General features: G+C 31.5%; 1 protein-coding gene across 1 annotated transcript; it reads left to right on the top strand.

The window, feature by feature from the left end:
• Positions 1 to 94: 94 nt before the first annotated feature.
• LOC131857357 (TMV resistance protein N-like) lies at positions 95 to 22,043 on the top strand. Its single transcript, XM_059209793.1, has 6 exons — positions 95 to 141; positions 370 to 555; positions 8,948 to 9,523; positions 19,874 to 20,933; positions 21,052 to 21,378; positions 21,487 to 22,043. Exons 1-4 carry the CDS (start codon positions 95 to 97, stop codon positions 20,475 to 20,477), a joined length of 1,413 nt encoding a protein of 470 aa, XP_059065776.1. The 3' UTR covers positions 20,478 to 20,933; positions 21,052 to 21,378; positions 21,487 to 22,043.
• Positions 22,044 to 22,511: the final 468 nt, after the last annotated feature.

Raw genomic sequence — 22,511 nt, 5'->3', positions numbered from 1 at the left:
TCGATGACCTAGTGAGCAAGCATGGGCGCAAACGGTTGCATCGAGTATCGGCTGACAAGGTTCTCCCTAAGGCCGATGACCCACTGGTGACTTGATGGATGTGCGAAGCGTAGAAAGTCAGTATCAGTCATCGGAAGTTAGGTATTATTGTCTTCCTAATGATCCGATGGAGAGTACAAGTAGAGGGAGCGCACCGATGATATCGGCTATCAAGTTAGCATGTTTGTAGAGGTCTCGGTGACCTGATGGAAAGCGGCCCAGGCATGAGGAAACTTTTGTCCCACATTGGCCGCAGGGAGGAGCATTTTTGTATTTAAGTACAAAGCCCCGCACATATTAAGTGTCAAAAGCTTACGGGCTTTTGACAAGGAGCAGTTTGGCATTTGTGGGTCCCCCGCGTGCGTGTACATCTCAGAGCAGCCTAATTTTGCAGCAAAAAGGGAAATTAAACAACGAGAAAGTTGTAGATGATCTGTTGGCCATCGCTATTCCGCAATGGAGAGATGCACGATGGTTAACCATCACGACTTGGCGACTAGATGGTGGGCCCGACAGGTGAGTGGTTCATGTGTTAAAGATCGAGCAGGTTCGAGGGGGATCAACGGTGGTCGCTGATCCACTATGCAAAGATGCTCGATAGTTACCCATTGCGGATCAACGACTGATGAGGTGGCGGTCCAGTGGTAGGTGAGGTGTCAACCTGGTGGACTCTAAGCAAATCCCAAGGTGCCACGAGGTGACACATGGTGGTCCAGTGGCAGGCCAGGTGGTGCCAAGACGGATCTCATAAGCGAATCAAAGGGTGCCACATGGTGACACGTGACAAAAGAAGAGGAGCTCAGGCGAGCTAACAAGCAAGTCAGTCCATCGCAGGTAAACAGTGGTCGTTGATCCACTATGTGAAGATGCATGGCAGTTATCCATCGCAGATTAGTGACAAGGTAGTGGTGGGTTCGACGAAGGTGCGATGGCTGGTCATGTGGTGGTCTGGGAGGACTTTGAGCAAATCCCAAGGTGCCACGTGGTAAAAAAGAGGCAGGTGAGGTGGTGGGTCCAAGTCCAAGTGGAGGGCCCGACGATGATGATGTGGTACAGACATGAAATTATAATTTTAGTTTTTAAATACAGTTTACTCTTGATTTTAATATTTTAATAAAGAAAAGTTTTAATTGTTTTTCCACAACCTTAAATCCTCTTTTTATTTTAACTCTTTGTTGTGATTGAAATCATCATAGATTTTGTGATGCAACAAAATAGATTCATCAATTAATTTTGAACCTCAAGCAAGGAAATTCCTTATCCAACCTTTGATGTCCTTGGTTACACACCCAATCTCATCTACTTTTGGTATTTCTTCACTAGACATTATAATATGTGAAGATATGAAAGATTAGAAGATTGAACTAGGTCTATCAAATATTACACATCTTTATTCTTCACGGAATGATGGACATTGTAGTTTATTTTATTAATCTCTTTCTCAAACTTGCTTCATTGTTTCTCAACTAAATATTGGATGACTTTAATCATTACATTTTCACAACTATTTTATCTTTTTAAGTGTTAGGGGTGTCTTTTTCGTCTATCTTGTACCTTGTGAATATGATTCATGATAATGGAAATAGTATCGACTTTCTTAGATTGTTGCATTGGGGTAGTAAATGACATTGCCATTGAACTCATCAACCAAAGGTTTAATGACTATTTTCCTCTTGACATTTTCTTCCAACTAGACATGAGTAGTTGAGGAATCAATATTTGTTTGTATGGGGGCTTCAACTTGAGTCTTTTGTTCTTTCTCATGAGATGATTTCTTTCTTAGGAGAAGATACATTTTATTTTTGTTGAGTAAATAAGGAGGAATCTTTTCATGGACAAGTGTACTTATAAAAGATGGAGATTTGAAAGGAGAAGAATCTGTAAAATAGGAATCTCTTCAAGATGAGGACTATTTTAATGAGGTGGGTAAGTAATGGGATCTTAGAAAGAGGAACCTCTTGAAGGTAACTTTATATTGAACTACGCTTTATCTCATAGGTGAGTTAGGAGGGGAGGAAAGGACATATTATTTAATGCCTTGAGAATTCTTAAGAAAGTAAGAATCTAAGGTTTTCCTTCTTGAAAGTTTCATTTCTTTTGATAAAGATTCCTCCTCATCAACAAAGACAAAAGTAGTTACCAAATATAATGGAACCTATTCTTTAGTAGAAACTACAAATCTTATTTTGGGAATAATCATTTACTTAGCTCCATACAAATATTCACATATTTACCCCTAAAATCTCAATCAATCAATGAAACTTTGCCTATAAGGACTTTTATTTTGAGGCAAAACAATATTTATTTATATGATTCCAACGTTGAAGATGATTAAAGGAAACGTTATTACTCATATGACATTGATGGATTTGAAACCACCAATGCATCATGAGAGACTAACTAATCCATGTGGGTATAACATCTTAACACAAAGCCTAGATTATTGATTGATTGGCCAAAAATTGGAGCATTTTTAATGAACAAGTATGCCATATAAGAGTTATTAAATGAATTTTAAATATTGTTTCATGATAAATAATGCAATGTGTTAGACTTATAATTGAGGCAAGTCTATCTTAATGAACTTGTTAAATATTTGTTTCTACATAGATAAAACTAATTTAGACAAGACCTACAATTAAGATATTACATGATGTAATATCAAAAATTGCATACCTTATAATTTAACATTAAATAAACCTACCCAGCTCAACAAAAGAAAATTTGTTATAAAATAATAATCTCATCAAATATACTTCCTTCTAATAACAATTTGGGACCAATCCCCAACCTTTGAGTTCCTAAATAAGTGCACTTTATATGAACATCCACATGGTGTGAGCTAGCAACTCCACCATTTTACAAACTACAAACTACATACAACTATGATAACATTTTCAAAATTAGATAAGTTAAAAAAGAGAATGAAAGTAAAATATTATTAGTTTATAGATAAATAACAACATAGAAATTCACCACACATGAACAAATTTGGATGGATATAGAGAGCACTGGAGATTGACAACTTTGATGGTAATTGTGTCATGAAAAAAATAAAAAGTTCAAATTGTAAAAGCGATTTGAAGTTTTAAGTTTTAGAAATTAATTTACATGTGTGGTGTTGATGAGCACAAGAAATATAAAAAATTGAAAGTCACAAGTAAAGCTGAAATTGGTTTAAGTAACAATTTTTTTTTTCACATTAGGAGAGGTGAACGAAAGTGAAGGTGACTTCGATGAAGATGATCTTGGAAATGATGGTGATCCTAATAGATTTTTTTTTTGTGACAATTGGGATGAGGTAAAAATTCCTTTGTTTTGCAATTTTTTATTTTGTAAAAACTCTTGCTATGATTGGTGTGGCTTCATTATTTGATCAAGAATTTTTTCTTTTCATTTTCCAATCTTGAAGGTCACTCAAGAACTCTTCTAGAAAACCATTATTTTTAAGGAAAGAAGAGCCTTTGTCTTAAAAATGTGTATTTATGTTGCAATTCACTAAATGATATGGTTCAAGTTTCCTATTTGGGTTATATTGTCAAGGCTAAGTTCAGAGTTATGGAATAAATTTTTATACTTATTGTCAACACTTTTTGGGTAAAATTGTGCTACTAATATGATCACCGAATTCAAAATGTGCTTCTTGTTTGCTAGATTTCATGTGTGTAGAAAATAAAAAGGTGCTCCATACTAAGATTACCTTATATTTCAAATATTGTGTTTGGGTACAACATGTTGAACTCACAAACTCTCTTATTTTTCATTGTTGTTATAAAGTGGGAAACACTTCAATGACTTATTCGAAAAATAAGAAACACCATTTTGTGTTTGAGTAAAAGGATCAAAGTCCTACTATTATTGAGGAGTTTGTCAAATTCTTTGAGGAGGTGCAGAAGGAGAACAAAAAAAGGAATTATTTTGTAGAAAGTATGATGTTGGATTTCTCTTTTATAACCCCAGGGTTGGAAGAGGATTCTATCTATTTTCTTATGTTCATTTGCTTTCTTTCAAGAAGAGAATTTTTTTAAAGAAAGACCCTTGTAATATGGTTAAACAAAAATTGTTGGAACAATTTTCTAAATTACCTTAACTTTGGGTTGGTTATTTGTAAGGTTTTATAATGTATTGTCTTTTGTCTATTGTTCCTTAGATGTCTTTTTTCGCATTGTTGGTCTTAATGCTAAATATTTACTCTTGTAAGGGGTCTAGGCCCTTTCAAAACAACTATTTACCTAAACAAAAAATACCAACAAATTTGAATGGGACATGCAAGGAAGTAGGGAAAACTTAACAAGAACATACACAAATAGGAATATATGGGACTTTCAATTTACAAAGAACAAAATTTGACTTAGATGCCAACCAAAAAAAATTGTGAATAGTTTTGACACAACTTTAATGGAACATAAAGACCCAAAGTGTAATCAAAATGGAAAATATATGAGAAAACCTAGAAAGAGTGAAGATATCTAAACACGAAGTAATACTTGGACATGGACTTTTAAATATAGAGTACCTTAAAAGCATCAATACAAACACAAAAAATTTCTAGGAGAATGATTTGTAAAGAGATCAAAGCATTATTCAAAATCAAAATCCAAGAAAAAAAGTACAAGTTCCTATATCTTGATTGGTAGATTAATAAATATTTACAAAAAAAAATGATAATGACATCAGGTGTTTTAGATGGCTCAAGTTTACAAGGAATAATTCAATGAGCTTAGAATTTTTCATTTTTATAATGTGAAATGGAGAACTTTTTACCAATTTATACAATATTTTTCAACCAATGTGAACTAAATGCACTCCATTGTGAACCCCCTACTGAGATTAAGAGCTTAACAACATTTTTCTCAGTGTATAATTGGTAATATTTTAAGGTTTTAGAGTTTGATACCTTTTTCACCATCTTCAAGCCAATGTTCATTTGAATCCTAAAACCTGAAAGCTTTGTTCAAACTAGTCTTTCAAGCTAAAAAATTAAATTACTTCATGTCAAGTGTTGAGAAAACCCAAAAGCTTGAACTACAGGAGGATATTCACCTTTTTAGTTGGTAACTTTGTTTTATTGAATGGAACTCAATATATTCGAAGGCATATAGACTCTCTTTGAAACTTGAACAAATTATGCCTTGATTATAACATTAGGGACTTGAGAAAGTGAATTTGATTATTTGACATACTTAAGAGGCAAGAAATTTGAAAAAAATGAGATGAAAATTTCACGATGAAGAGCTTAACAACATTTTTCTCAGTGTATAATTGGTAATATTTTAAGGTTTTAGAGTTTGATACCTTTTTCACCATCTTCAAGCCAATGTTCATTTGAATCCTAAAACCTGAAAGCTTTGTTCAAACTAGTCTTTCAAGCTAAAAAATTAAATTACTTCATGTCAAGTGTTGAGAAAACCCAAAAGCTTGAACTACAGGAGGATATTCACCTTTTTAGTTGGTAACTTTGTTTTATTGAATGGAACTCAATATATTCGAAGGCATATAGACTCTCTTTGAAACTTGAACAAATTATGCCTTGATTATAACATTAGGGACTTGAGAAAGTGAATTTGATTATTTGACATACTTAAGAGGCAAGAAATTTGAAAAAAATGAGATGAAAATTTCACGATGATATAATAATATTTAAAAATATGTATAAATGTTAAGATGTGTAACCTATCTACAATGGAAATAAGCATTGGATTATAATTGTAAGAACATGCTTACAAAAAATCTTTATAGTTGTCAATTTTTTTTTATATGCATAATAACTAACATTATTAAAAATAATAAAGAATATACATTCATTTATCTTATTCCTTCATGTATATATTTTCATAAAAAAATCTTTTCCATTTGTACTAAGGAATCTTGGGCATTTATGTTGTATCAAAATTTTCTTGACATTGTATTTTGGCTCTAGTTTTATTTTTTAAAATTATATTTATAATTAATTTATTTGATTTCTTACAACTTTGTAGATATGGCTTAATTAATATGAAAATTTGAAAACAAAGAATATTGAAGAGAATATAAAAATTTACTATGCTAAAGAATTCATTGAAGATGACAATGAGAACAAGTGAGGAGCATATAAAAAGAGGAACAAATGAATGTCATAATGATAATGATACAAAGAGACGTATTACAGCAAACAAAATGGTATTTGAAGAACTCGAAGAAAAAATGAGAAAACATGTGAATGAGATGATAACATCGTGAATGCGAATATCAAAAGAGGATTAAACTATAGAAAGAATAAGATTGTAAAGAGAAGTGTGTTTAAATCAATTTATTGAGACAAAAAAAACTTTTATAGGAACAAAATTATGAAGTAGTGCAAAGACATCAATAATTGAAACTAAATGTTGAACTTAATTCTTAAGGAGTGAATTCAATGACATGTTGTGATTGAGATGATAACATTTTACACATGAGATGATAATATGTTGTGTTTTATTTTCCTTAAAAAAATTCTTACAATTCAAAACTCTATTCGAGAAATTTTATTTTCATAAGACTTTAAGAATGATTTGTGTTAGAGTTGATCAAACTCTAGGTTGTACTTGATCAAATTTGCACTTGCATTAGATTTTAAAACATAATTTCCTTATAAATAAAGCAGAATTATTATTCAAAAACCTCAGTGCCAATTTTTATAGTGTGAATAGTGTACATATATTCAAGTTTTAATTGTGAATACGGTGAATTTTTAGCCAACATTTTATAACATAATTTTTGTATCATATAAATGATAAAAAAAAACATAAAAAAATAACATGATGTAGTGTCAAATATGAAGAATAATTTTTTTTTATTTATGATTAAATCTACCAAATTTTTTTTTATCATTCCTAAAAAAGAGCTCTTAAAAGCCACATAAATTCAGTCACAACATGAAGACACCCACATGAAATTCATTCCAAACCCATGTTAAATCCACAGTAACAGATCGCCCCTAGCTATCATATATTGTATGGAAAGTGTGACAAGTACATGTTGGTCTAAGCAAATGGATTGACAAATGATTTACCATGTATATATCCCATGTCCAACCATGGTCATCCAAAGTGTTTGAAACCTACGAAGGACAAGGTTCTAAAGCCTTTTCAACAAACCCATTTTGTTAAAATCTTGCAATCAAAGTGCTCCATTATAAAAATTGTGCTCTTTGAGGCATTCTGTCAAACAGTTTAGTTGTCTCATCTATGAGACCACATTTTACATATCCTACATTCACTTTGTTCCATGAGAACAAATTTCTTGGAGGTTTTTTCTCAATAAGTTCACGCGCCTTGTGTAAGCTTACACATTTTGAATACATGTTTGCTAAGGCAGTTGCAACTGCAACATCTACAAAATTCCTCTGTCATTGATAAATGCAACATCTATGAAATTCCTCTATCATTGATGAATGCCCATACACTGTTCCAAAGCTCCCATTTTCACATAGGCTGTGAGAATGCTAGCAAGGGTTGCAAACTCTATATTACACCTCCAAATTGCATTTGGTTGAAAGTTTGTAAATCCTTTTCAAGGAATGCATTTTGTGTATATCTTGCAATCCACATTTTTGCATACATGTTTATCAGACCATTCGTAACTGCGATATATGACAATAAGCGTTATTCTATCATGCTTCGATGGATGTCCATACTTGTTTCAAAGCTTCGTATTTTGCACAGGTTGGGAGTAGGTAGTAATATGAAAAATGCTCGACTTATAATATGCATATGGTGATTGGTTGGGTGGGAGAAACAGTTTTAAATAATTCAACTTTAGGTGGGACTAACACCAAGGAAACGATGAACACGAGGGGCCAACATGATGAGTTGGGAGGGCCCACACGAGCCACTAGCTAGGGTATGTTTTTATTCTCTGACAAAGGAACTGACAAATTCGGGTTAGAGGTGGACCCACATAAAACAACACACACTAAACATTGATATAAAAGTTCTCACACAATTTAATCCAGAAATATTGTATAATAATAACACACACTAAGTCAAAGTTTAGTGTGTGTTGTTTAAGCCAGTCCAAAAAATTCATGATAATGCCTACGACCTACTCTTTTCCACTAAAGAGAAAGTGACAACGAAAATAACTTGAAAATTATTAACGATGGTGCTCTTGGTCTCATAGACTGATGGACTCGTAGATGTCTTTAAAACTCATCCATTCATTCGGTCACTAAAGTCACCTCCAACTCACATTTGTGAAAACTTTTTTCACTAGATAGGTAGATTCTTGGAGCCGTCTACCTAGACAGCAAAATGAGTCTTGACAAGACTCTTAATTGAAATTAATAATTAAATTAAAAAATCACCATTCAATTGAATGGTGATTTTTAATTTAATTATTAAATTCAAATAAAAGTCTTGTCAAGATCCATTTTGCTGCCGGCATAGCCAATTCCCAAATTCCTACCTAAAACTAGACAAATTCATGATAATACGTATTGAATGGTGATTTTTAATTTAATTATTAAATTCAAATAAAAGTCTTGTCAAGATCCATTTTGCTGCCAGCATAGCCAATTCCTAGATTCCCACCTAAAACTAGACAAATTCATGATAATACCTATTGAATGGTGATTTTTAATTAAGTGTTAAATTCAAATAAAAGTCTTGTCAAGGACCATTTTGCTGTCGGCATAGCCAATTCCCAGATTCCTACCTAACACTAGACAAATTCATGATAATACCTATTGAATGGTGATTTTTAATTTAACTATTAAATTCAAATAAAAGTCTTGTCAAGATCCATTTGCTGCCGGCATAGCCAGTTCCCAGATTCCTACCTAACACTAGACAATTTCATGATAATACCTATTGAATGGTATTTTTTAATTTAATTATTTAATTCAAATAAAAATCTTGTCAAGATCCATTTGCTGCATAACCAATTCCAGATTCCTACCTAATACTAGACAAATTCATGATAATACCTATTACCTATTTTTTTGCTGCACTATTATTTCTACCCCTCTCAATGCTTTTGAGGGAATTGCATCTTCATCTACATCTGCATCAAACAAGGTCCGCTACGAAGTATTCATTAATCATCGGGGTGTTGACACCAAGCATACTCTGGCCACTTCTATTTACAATGCCCTCAATGGCATTGGACTTAAAGTTTTCCTGGATGAAAAAGAGCTTGAACTGGGCAATTTCATAACAGCTGAAATAGAAGAGGCCATGCGCACCTCTCTCATTCATATTGCCATATTTTCACCTAGATATGCGGAATCTCCCTGGTGTTTGGCCGAACTGTCATATATGCTCAAAACCGGCACCACAATCATTCCAGTGTTCTACGATGTTGAGCCCAGTGATCTCCGCTACCTGAAAGGACCATTTGGTGCTGCATTTGAGGAGCATGAAAACAAGAAGAGAAAGAGATATGCCCCAGAAAAACTGGAGGAGTGGAAAGAGGCGCTATCCAACATTTCACTCCGTCATGGCCAAGTTCTGAAGGGGAAATCTGAGTAAGTACCCCTTCTCATATCATATCATACTTAGGCACTCACTCTATTCTAATTGTACCATGGAATCATTTTTGTTAAGCAAATCGATATTCATATTTACATTAGCATATACCCGATATGTTCTGATTGTTGTCCTAGATTTCCTTGATTTGACAAAACTTTGTACAATGTAAAACCCCTGTGACTCTGATATTTTGTCATACATATCTTCCATTTCAAACTGTATTTTGTCGTACATATCTTCTTGGCTTAAAATTGTATTAGGTTCACTATGATTGCTCTGAAGGAGGTTATGATGAATATTCTCATAATAGGTTCGTGACTCTTATTTTCATGAACAACACTCTTATTACTATTTGTCACTTTATCCTTCTGCAACCATCTCCTTGTCTTTATCATTTCACTGTTTTGAAAGAATGACTGTCTTTCTGGACTTTGTCTCAGTCATATCATTGTTGTTTGCTGAATCTTTGAGCTCATTATATGCTGTCCTATAAAGCTGCTATACCCTCGTATCTCTCACCACTATTCTTTTGAGAGTTACCTTACCCTCGATGCTCCTTGTATCTCTCACCACTATTCTTTTGAGAGTTACCTTATATTGTCTAGGGCTATATTCAATCATTCAGTCATGGCTTGATATAAACCCTATAGGGGTTTGAGGGCAATCTTGATGAAAATATTTCTCATATCCTATTTAAAATTTCAAAGGTTTTATACTTCTATTTAGCTATTTCATTCAAAATAGATCTGCTTTTAGGAACCATATAAACTCATGTTCAATATAACCTCAAGATCATAGAGGTATGATGAGAAGATGCACACCTCCTTTGAGACTGAAGACACAAGTGCCCTTTTGCATGACTAAACTGTAGATACCCTTGTGGCTTTTCCTCCTCTTAGAATGTTATAGATCAGGGAAAGGAGCTTGGTGAGATAGGAGGCAAGTTTATAGATCAGAAAGTCCATGGTATCCATTATGGGCCTGCGGGGAATACTTGCTTTATGGACTTTTTGGACCCTATTAATGGAGGGTGTGACCTCTTTGGTCAAGATAAGCCTCCTTTTAAAAAAGGAAAAATACCTTTTTGATATGATATAGTACAAGGGTTTTTCTTTGGTAACACATAAAATATACTCTTTAGATCTAGTGATATCATCTACTCATTCCATGTTTACAATACCTTTCTTAGGTCTTTAGTGATATCATCTACTTATTCCATGTTTACAATACCTTTCTTAGGTCTTTCACATGGTTTGTTCTATTTTAAGAAAATAAATTATTTAGAAAAATTTAAAATTGTAGACTCAATTTTGTATATTGAAAAATGAATATTGTGATCTTAAGGTGAATATTAGTCTTCAATTCTCTATTAGAGATACCACGACACTTCAAATTTACTTACATTCACTTGAATCATTTCTTCTTCCTCTATCAATTTAAGTACCATTATTTTTATTTTTATTTTTGCATTTTATGATCACAATAATTCATAATATCAATGCCCTCAACTTATTTGTTTAGTATTCTATGTTTGTGAACATGCATATTAAATTTCTAGACCCTCCTTAAGCAAAATTTCTTTATACAAATATATATATATATATATATATATATATGGAAAGTTAAGAAACAATAAAAAATATAAAAATTATATTTTATGATTATAAATCCCACTCTATTTTGAAACATTATCATTAAATCACAACAATAAAAAATAACATTTAAACAATACAAATAATAATTTATCATTTCACGGGGCCACCTTACCAAATGCGCCCACCGCATACGGTATGCTAATCTGACATAGTATTGGAAGTACGGCAAGTTTGTGTAGTCTCTTGAATTTGTCTTTTTGTACTTAAATACTAACCTTTTCATTTAGTACAATCAATTATAATCTTAATGATATCATATTATATATTATTTCAATTGCCCATGTTAAGGTTTTTATTATTAATAAATACAATTGCAATGTTTAAAACTAGTCATCAGGGTAATGTTCTTCGTAAATTATAATAAATATTACATATCAATATTATTTATGTTATCAATTTGTTATTTTTCAATTATTTATATAATAATTATATGATATACTTAATAAATGATAAAATATTATATATTATTTTAAGTTAATTGGGTTCATTATTAATTATTATTATAATTAGGTATTATTCTTTTTGATATAATATTATATATTATTATAATTATACAAAATGATATATTATAAAAGTATTATATATTAACATTATTTAAAATATTAAAATATTAATGTTATTTTATTTAAAGTAAAATTTAAATTAATCATATTTTTAATTTGTTAATATCAATTTTTTTAAATAAGTAAGAGCAACTCAAGGTTATAAAGTTTATATTGATATTTAAAAAAGTTACGTAGTTGTTTCACTATCAAAAATCATGAAAATTTCCTTTGTCTTTTTTGCTTAACTTCCTATTAATTATTACATTTGTTTTGGGCATTCCAACTATTCAGTATTTGTTAATATTGATTTCATTTTTAATTAATATTCATATATTCATTTCTGTCTTCCCCTTTTATGTTTCCCAATGTATCCATCACTCTATCTCTCACTCTTTTTATCCTCATCTCTCCTTCTCTCCCTACTTAATATATTCATTTCTCTATTCCCCTTCCTAGATTTACTAGCAAAAATTATAAAAATTTCTTTTGTCTTCTTCACTCAACTTCCTATTAAGTATTACATTTGTTTTGGGTGTATCAACAACTCAATATTTGCTAAAATTAATTTTATTTTTATTAATATGAATATATTTATTTTTTCTCTTCCCCTTTTATGTACTCTCTCTCTCTCTCTCTCTCTCTCTCTCTCTCTCTCTCTCTCTCTCTCTCTCTCTCTCTCTCTCTCTCTCTCTCTCTCTCTCTCTCTCTCTCTCTCTCTCTCTCTCTCTCTCTCTCTCTCTCTCTCTCTCTCTCTAGATCTCTATATCCATGTCTCTTTCTATCTTTGTCTCTCCATATTTCTTCCTTCCTCTCTCCCTCTATCTCTAACTCATTATATCTTGATTATGTTTATATTTGCATTATTTTCTCTTTTTTCATAATCTATTTTCAATCCCTATGTTATTACACTTTTTTTCATAATTTTTATTTTTTGTATTTACTATTTATTTTATATTTTACAAATCTATTTATTTACATATTTTCAATAATGCAAGTTTAATGTATAGTTTTAAAATATTTCAATTAGATTTATACTAGCCAAAATTAATTACAATTTTTTTAAAATTTATTTTGTTTAGCTTAACTTGAATCTATTTTTGTTGAATATGAATATGAACACAGATCTTGTGACATGTTTCTACATAATGATATTAAAATTCAAGTGCATTTCAATAGACACATATGTGAAGAGTATAACAAGACAAGATAGCTAATTTTGACTCTAGATATGAATATTTAGAAAATCAAAATGCACTGACACTTTAACAACATATTTAACCTATGAGTTATGGAGATGCACCCTTGGCCCTTAGATCCATATCATTGTCACTAATGAAATTTTGGGTATGTTGGGATGGCAAGAGATGTCCTTGAGTGTCCCCAAAAAATCTTCAAAATTTCAATAAAAATTAAAAACACACTATTACAATAAGAAATGTTGTAGGATGTTTGGTTCTCCTCAAGGAAAATTGTGACTGTTGATATATTCCTTAATAATCATGGGAATGGCTAAATGTCACTAATGATAAGAAACCTTTTTACAATGTTTAAAAAAATTACTTCATGACACTAAAATAATATTGTTTTTAAATTATTTCATGAATTTGACTTTGACGAACTTATATAATTGTTGATCATCATACACATGTTTTAAAGTTCATATCATTAGATATAATTCTGAATCATAATATATTTATTACTATATTACTATCGTCATTGTTTTCACTACTGTCTAGTTAATTTTATTTCTATTATATTTTTGTTATGATATATTTATTATTGCCATACTACTGTCTCTATCTCAATTTTGATGTCATATTAAACTCAGTATTAATTATTCTTTTAAAAAAATCTCTCTTTCTCTCTATTTGTATATATATACACATACTACCATACCTTGCCATCCCCCAAAAATTGGCCTTTAGATTGTTATCCTTGAAATGTATCGCCTACCATTCTCATCCATGTCCACATTCCTGAAACACTATTTAGCATATCATTTAGCTCTTTCAAAGTTATATAATTACTATGCCATGTAGCAAATGAAATCCATTTAATTTTCCATTTGTTGGTGCTCACATCATTAGTTATCCTCATTACATGCACTTTTCATACTCTTTATCTTGCTTATTAGTTACTATTTAGAAATATTGTGGATATGCATATAAAAATGATACCAATTTATTAGCTCCAATGAAGGAGCTAATAATTGCTCTTACAAAATCAAATTAAATATAACAAGAAAGGATATGAGAGAATAAAATAGAGTAATTAATGACATCAATTTTAACCCTAGGGAACTAGAATTTACGTAAACAAACTCGAGCAAAAGTGAGGCAAATAGCAACCCTTTTCTACCATCTCCAATGAAAAATATAATCTTAGGTCTCTTGGGCCCAAAACAATAACTTTTTTAACTTCCCTAAGATCACTTATAAATTTACAACAATTTTTGAACACTCTTTTTCGATTGTGTTTATCAAAATACATTTCTCTTGTTCACTTTCACTTAAGTTAAAAGACTTGAATCCAAAAGTTCACTTTAAATCCACTAACTTGAATTAAATGTGTTAAAGTGTGGATCCAACTATTTTATGTATGTGTGATAAAACTACTACTTGGTGCAACTTGGTGTTTATGAAACTTCCACTTTTTGGAACCAATAGTTGTGTAGATAGCTATTGAGAGCTTTGTTGCACAAACATCATTTGCTAAATAGTCTTCCAAAGACTACATGTACTACACAAATTTATCCAAAAAAGACCATTTTTTTTCTTAATTGACATTCCACACCTCTTCGGCATACGCATTGAACACCAAGGTGCAATTGCTAGTTGTAAATATATTCATACATTATTGACACTAAACAAATTCATGATAATATCTAATATCATAGCTTTGATTACATTAGACTCAAATATTTCTAGGGGTTAAACTTCTTGATGAAGTAATTTCATACCATCTAAATTGACACATTTTTTCCTTTATATTGCCATATTTTCTCCCATCTATAACCTGAGACTTCCTTTATTTTTGACACAAAAGTTTATATTTTTTACTTTATTTTATTTAACAATATTTGTTCAACATAAAAAAATTATAAATTTTTTTTATGCCAACTTGATTTTTATCTCCAAAAATTCCCCCACTATATGAACATAATTGTTAAAAGAAAAATCAGCAAATATAAACAAAAGAAAAGGAACTTGGGACATATGTAGCCTCCCTTATAAGCCAACTAAGAAGTTGGTATAGATAATACATATCTTAGATATATATCTCTTCATGTTGTAATATGAAACATCTTTAAGGATATACCTAGTTGCATACACCCAAGAAAAGTTATTGTGAGGTTCATTATTTTCCCTTCTATACCTTAAGTTGTATTAATTAAATTTTTTTGCCTTAAAATGAAATTGTAGAAATAACAAGTAAATTGAAATTAACTCAATTAACATTATAGCTTTTCTTCACACAAGGAAATTATAGACAGATAAATCATCCACTTATAATCATACTTGGTTTTATTCCCTTCTAGTGTTACCAATCATTAACTAAGTTTTCCAATTACCTTCATAGCATTAATTTAATAAATTCAAGTCACATTTAAAATAATTTTAATCATTTTTCTCTCTTTCCTCTTAGTTCACCCTTGATTAAATAAATCAATATTTATTCAATTAAGTTCACCTTTCATATCCCTATCCTTAAAATATAAAATAAATAAAGCTTATTTATTTAATTCCCCCATTTTCCAGTACAAGCCATTAACTAATAAATGTTGAGCTTTTGGACAAGCTAGGACTTGAACCTAGCACCTTCTATTTGTTGTTGGAGTGCTCTACTATTGAGATACTGGCCCCTTTGTGGCAAATCCATCTTTGGTTTGGGTGGTTTATGTTCAACAACCCACCTTAAGCCACTTTGTAGATGCTTGGGGCTCCTCACTTGGCCTAGCTCTAATACCATGTTGTGATTTTGGACTAGCTAGGACTTGAACCTTGGACCTTCCAGGCTAGAGTGCGTTACCACTGAGCTACTAGCCCCTTTGTGGCTAGTCCATCTTTGGTTTGGGTGTGGCTTATTTCCAACAATAAATCTAGGGGCACATTCTTAAGCATGCTTAAATGATGATCAAACTTGCATGCATTTGTCACATCGATCCCACATTTCCAAAATATTCTTATCAAATCCACATATCCATTCATTTCTCCAAGAAAATCCTCACCTTCACATATCTTCAATTTGTTTTTTTTTAACTTCCAATAGATACCATTGTTACAAGTGTGGTTGCCATTGCACCAAAAGATCGACCTGTTAATGCCCGATACAACCACTAGACTTATAGAATCCACAGGAGGCGGTTAAGCCATGTCACAAACCTGAGCGCTGCGCTGCACAACACAAGGAGACCAAGGGTGCACACCTTGTAACAATCCCCCATAGCTCTGATACCACTTGTTATAAGTGTGGTCGTTGTTGCACCAAAAGATCGACCTGTTAATGCCCGATACAACCACTAGACTTATAGAATCCATAGGAGGTGGTTAAGCCATGTCACAAACCTGTGTGCTGCACTACACAGCACAAGGAGACCAAGGGCGCACACCTTGTAACAACCATTTTAATGCTCATCCTTTAAATCTTTTGAAGATAGTGTTTCCAAGTCAAATCTCTTCAATCCTTTCCCTCTTCAAGTGCACTAATCACAAGGTGCCATTTAGAGCAATCTCAACCCTTGATCAATCATCCTCACAATCTATAAATAGTCACTCTCCCCAGCCTATAAACGCAAAGTCATGTTGTTGGTTCAAAATCTTTGAAGCACAAGTCTAGTGGAGCACAACAATGGACATTCTTATGTGTGCAACAAAGAGTTGTGGGTGAGACAATACTTGTTTTCTTTCATCTTTTGTTTCAATTCCTTTGTTTCAATTCCTTTGTTTCATTAGAGGTGTACATCAAGTGCAGATTAGAATTTAAGTTTGTTGTTTGAATCTTTATTTTGTCTTTTACATCTTCTTTTCCACAACTAATTTAGATTTTAAAGCAAGCTAAACTATGAAAGGAAGATACTTTTGATAGAAAAAAAGCGATGATATACATTGCTAGTTATAAAAGTGGATTATTTGGATGCTAAACAAGGACAGGTTGTGATAAGAAATAGGTACACTTGACACCTCTACTAATGTGGTAGCTTGTTGAATTGCAATCATATCTTTTGATTTTACAAGATTTGACTTTAAGAAAAGTTATGTCTTGGACAATAGAATATCGAGTTGTATAGAATAGAAATCTAAATTCTAAAGAAGTATATATCTACAACTAAAATTCCTAAGATAAAAGAAAAGTTGAGGCTGCTTGAAAATATACCTAAGGTATATATTTCAACCTAACATGTAGCCTAGACATTTTGTGTGTATTCATCCTATTATACTTTGTGCTAGAAACATGTATGTCAAGTGATTCTAATAAATTATAAAAACTTTAATAGTGCATGAAGAGTGTTTTATTTGTAGAAAGGAAATAGTTTGGCAAGAGGTAGAATTTAAGACTACACATAAGTGCTATAAAGAGGCGTTTGGAAGTCACAAGAAATAATGCGGACTTGATTGTTTCCTAATGTCAAAAGCTTGGATGTTAAAAATTTGACAACCTAAATGGATCATTTCTCATTATAGCTGGAATTAGAATTTGACATCCCTTTAAATTCTAATTCACGTGGCTAAAATGTCCTTTGTTTCTTAAAAAAGTGGACAAATGGTGTGAGTGTAATGTATTGCATCCGTACATTAAATATTCATTTTGAATATGAAATTGAAGATGATTATTAGTAATTAAAAAATATACAACAAATAAATAAGTGGTAATATTGAAGTGCGTGCTTAGTTAATTTAGCAACATGATCTAATAGATGACCTTTCATTTTGATAAAAAAAAATAATTTTTTTTTGGCAATAAAAGGTTAGAGATAGAATGGTTAAACAAGAGGATAATAATTATTTTCATTTCTTATTTCAAGTTGATTTGCAGGTTGAAGTAGTAACAAGGTGTTGTAAAAATTTAGAGGGGTTATTTCACAGTAGTGTAGTACATTTTTTTGTCAAAGTAGGACATTGAAACCAACATTTTAAACCAAAATTTCACCTTTTGTCATTTATAGCGATTAAACCATTAAGAAATTGAAGATGATGTGAACTAGTGATTTTTGAGATTTCATGCATAGATTATAAATGTATTTAAAACAAATTAAAAAATAATTTTTGAAACTTTTATATAAGTTTTAATAACTTATTTTTTATAGTTAACATTATTTTTTAAAAATTACATTTATTCCATAATGCATAAGCTTTTCTAACAAGAAAAGATAAAATTATGAATTCTTAAATGTAGATTGGTAGCACCAATATTTAGTGCACTAAATTTTTTTTTTAATTTGTTTTGCATATTTGATCTTTTATTAGTTTTTGAGTTTAAATAATTATAATTTAGATATAGGCATCTATAATGCATAAATTTTTTTGTACTTTTTTTATTGTTGAAACAAGGCCATCAATGCTTAGTGCATAGATATTTTTTTGAATTTTAATAATCAAATTAAATATATTAAAAATTTTATGTATTGGAAAGTTTACTCCAAGGGCTATGATCGAACAAATTATCAAACGATCATATAAATTTCCAATGTCCAAGTGAGGCACACTATTGTAGGTCTACCTAGAGAGAAGCTATATTTGTGTAACTATTTTAAATGATTTCTTTAGGTGTGGAGTTTATTTTTCACAAAGATTTTTCCATGTATATCTTGTTTTATGGTTTGCATCTCTTTTGTAATTATTTCTAATTTTATCTATACGAAACTTATCATGATTAATAAATTTGAATGCTTTATATTTCCAACATAATTTCATTGTTTAGTTATAATCTTATTTCTACACACTTTCCTTCAAAGGTGAAGGCACATCCTCATTTAATAGGATTATAATTTGGAGTTATTCTTTGTTCCCATAGACCATTAAAGATAATTAATTATTGTCAAACAAGTTTTCAAATATTCTTGCAGCCCATGCTAGTCAACAAGAGTAATGGAGTGCATAATTGAATAATTATATGACACAATACTGAATGCATATTAGAAATCCTTCATCAATTTCAAATTCTCCTACAATCTAAATGAATAACCTTTAAAACAAAAGGAAAATATTCTAAAATCAGCCTAAATAACTCTATTCAATAGTTTAATAGAGCATTTTTAGCATTAGCATGCCTCCAATGAGAGGTCAATTTTACTAAATTTGCATCTTTGTTTCATATTTGTACATGTAATTATTGTCAAATAAATATGGACTATTCTAATGTCACAATTCTTTATCAATCTACCCTTATTTTCATTGTATACAAATTGCATGACCATCAAATACATATAAAATAATCATATACAACACCCTTCAATTTTATGGTATACTATAAAGATCAATTGACATAAAATTACTTTAATGATCTAGATCCTTTAAAATTTTATTATTTTTAACTACAATTGAAGTATCATTTCTGGTGCCCATCCATGCATAATATATATTTGAATGATGTTCATAGTTACAATATATGTTGCCTAAAATTGAACAACTTTGAATGTCAAAATATATGCATTCCTTCTAGTAATATCTCAAAATTTATTTCTCTTCAAATAAAACCTTATCAATAAATGTTATACATGAAGGTAACAATTTTACTACATAAGATGTGACAACCATAAAATATAATAATGTAATAACATTTAAAAATTATTTAATACCATAAAAAAGACATTTATTCTTTGGAATGAAGTGTTCTTTTAGAACAGTTTTGGATTTGTAAGGACTCTTTTACTCTATGTCAAACTAATATTCCTTTATATTTTCTATTTCAATTTTATTTTACTATAACATGTAAAGTTATTGTCATCTAAGGCATTGCCAAATAATTCTTTATTAAGTCTTTATCCATCTTCCTATATTTGAACAATTGATAAAATCCAATAGCTAAAATTTACTAAATAATTTATATTCATATTAGTTTCATTTTGTTTTTCTGACTAAACTAATTCAAATGATTTTGATTAAACTAATTTGAACAATGAATTATTTCATGGTTTTGTGTTGTCCAGTGATGGAGGAAAGTTGTTGAAGAGCATCGTAAATTGTGTGATGAAACACATGAAAAGGGAGGTGCAATTGGAGGTAGCCAAATATCCAGTGGGCCTTGATGAGGCAGTACATGCTTGTGAAAGTAAATTTGATTCTTCTCAAAAAATACAAATTGTGGGGATTGTTGGTATGGGGGGCTCTGGGAAAACGACACTTGCAAAAGAAATATACAATAGGAAAAGTTCCTTAATAGATAAATCCAGTTTTCTTTTTGAAGTCCGAGATGCAGAAAATAAAAAAGAATTGTGTACAAGGCAGAAGAAACTTATGCAAGACATTAGTGGTGTTACATCTCAATTTGATAATGTAGAAGAAGGGAAGATAATCCTTAAAAGGCATTTGAGATTTCTTCAGGTTTTTTTAATTTTGGATGATGTGGACAGTTTACAACAATTAGATGCTCTATTGCCAGGAATTGACAGTTTGGGAGAAGGTAGTTTAATTATTGTTACAAGTCGTGAATTGGGTGTTCTTAAATCATGGGGAATTTCATCCATTTACCAAATGAAAGGATTAAATCCTAGACATGCTAAGGAGCTTTTGTGTTGGCATAGTTTCTTATAGCGTTCTCCTCCAATTGAATTTGAAGATTCTGTTGAAAAATTTATTTATTATTGCAATGGATTGCCATTATCTCTTAAAGTATTTGGAGGACTGCTTTATAAAAAGTCTAAGGAGTATTGGAATTCTCAATTGAATAAAGTGTCAAGAATATTGCCCAATGACATTAAAGAAAAGCTTAAAATAAGCTTCGATGCACTAGATAAGGAGGAGCAAGAAATATTTTTAGATATAGCTTGTTTTTTCCTAGGAGAAGAAAAAAATCTGGCCATTGAAGTGTGGGATGGGTCGGGATGGAGTGGAGTTCACAGTGGGGAAGTGCTTGAGAATAAATGTTTGGTTGAGGTGGACGAGTGCAATAAAATCAAAATGCACGATCATCTTAGAGATCTTGGAAGAGAAATTGCAAAGGAATGGTCAACGGAGCAAATCAAAGACATTCAGAAACAGGCCGTCATGGTGAGCTTAATATATTCTTTTATATGCTCTGTAATACTTGGCATGGAAGCCTTTTTCGTTCGTTGGTATGCCATCTTAATTGTTTTAAAGGATTTTTCTTTTGTATATTCCAATTCAGGAAAGAGTTATATTGATTCGGGGGATTAATGCGGCAACAGATGATTTCTATGAAGAGTGCTCATTCCATCATGGTACACCTTTTGAAGGGTGTATGGAGCTTCTGAGAAGCTGTTCTACAAAGTTTAAGAGCCTTACACCTTCTATCCTTGTTGTGAAGTCTCATTATTTTACAGAAGAATGTGCAACACTATTTCCAGCCCTCCTCTGGCTGCGATGGAGCAATATACCGGGGCCAATTCTTCCGTCGTGGCTAATGCTGAAGAATTTAAGAGTTTTAGAGCTTCCATATGCTAGACAGTTACAAGAATTCTGGAACGACACAGATGTAAGTATTTTCATTTGCCTTATGAATATTTAAAGAATCATATGTTTAGTTAGTTGTTTCATGATTTTTGCACGGTTTGCCCTGATTTGAAATGCAACGTGGCTGCAGCCTCCTTTGGAATTAAGAGAGCTGAATCTTCAATATGCCTACAGTTTCCTCAAATTTCCGGGGTCAATAGGATGTCTTAAACATTTGAAAAAGATATCCGTGGCCGCATCAATGGACAGTCTTCCAGAAGGGTTTTGTCTACTTGAGTCGTTGGAGCACCTCCAGCTAAGTGTATTTGATAAGCTAACATTATTGCCTCGCGAGTTTGGTCTTTTGACAAACCTGCGACATCTAGATTTGAGCGATTGCAGGAAATTGAGGATGTTGCCTGATTCTTTTAAGCAGCTCATAAATCTGCAGTATATCGATTTGAGTGGTTGCGAGGAGCTCACCTTAACGTCAGAGAACAATTACATTTTGGAAAATATGACAAAGTTGGAGACTCTAAATTTTTCAAAATGTAAGAAAGTTCAGAACCTACCTCGGGATATCACAAAGCAGTTGTCGTTGAGATATCTGTATGCGAAAGGCACCAGCTTGAGGGAATTGCCAAGTAACATTGGCGAACTGAGCAAATTGGAAGTGCTGGAAATAGGGAGTGATTTAGGGAGTGATTTCATTTCTTTCCTTAGTCTTAACATTTCTTGTGATCAATTAAAAACTTTACCTGAGTCTATGGGTGATTTGTCTTCTTTGACTAGTCTTACCATTCCTTGTAATCAATTAAAAACTTTACCTGAGTCTATTGGTGATTTGTCTTCTTTGACTAGTCTTACCATTGCTTGTTCTGAATTAAAAACTTTACCTCAGTCTATGGGTGATTTGTCTTCTTTGACTAGTCTTACCGTTTCTTGTAATCAATTAAAAACTTTACCTGAGTCTATGTGTGATTTGTCTTCTTTGACTAGTCTTACCATTTCTTGTAATCAATTAAAAACTTTACCTCAGTCTATGGGTGATTTGTCTTCTTTGACTAGTCTTACCATTTCTTGTTATCAATTAAAAACTTTACCTGAATCTATGGATGATTTGTCTTCTTTGACTAGTCTTACCATTTTTTGTTATCAATTAAAAACTTTACCTAA

This window comes from Cryptomeria japonica, chromosome 8, assembly GCF_030272615.1.
Source record: "Cryptomeria japonica chromosome 8, Sugi_1.0, whole genome shotgun sequence".
In the NCBI taxonomy this organism is placed as follows: Eukaryota; Viridiplantae; Streptophyta; class Pinopsida; order Cupressales; family Cupressaceae; genus Cryptomeria; species Cryptomeria japonica.
Note: the sequence above shows the minus strand (reverse complement) of the source record. Positions and strands in the feature narration are given on the sequence as shown.

What these genes read in the sequence shown, in the direction of transcription:
- LOC131857357 (XM_059209793.1), top strand. Translation starts at nt 95, where the DNA reads ATGGATGTGCGAAGCGTAGAAAGTCAGTATCAGTCATCGGAAGTTAG. An exon ending in TATCAGTCATCGGAAGTTAG is followed by an intron (nt 142 to 369) that starts GTATTATTGTCT and finishes GCTTTTGACAAG; the next exon opens with GAGCAGTTTGGCATTTGTGG. An exon ending in GTTCTGAAGGGGAAATCTGA is followed by an intron (nt 9,524 to 19,873) that starts GTAAGTACCCCT and finishes TGTGTTGTCCAG; the next exon opens with TGATGGAGGAAAGTTGTTGA.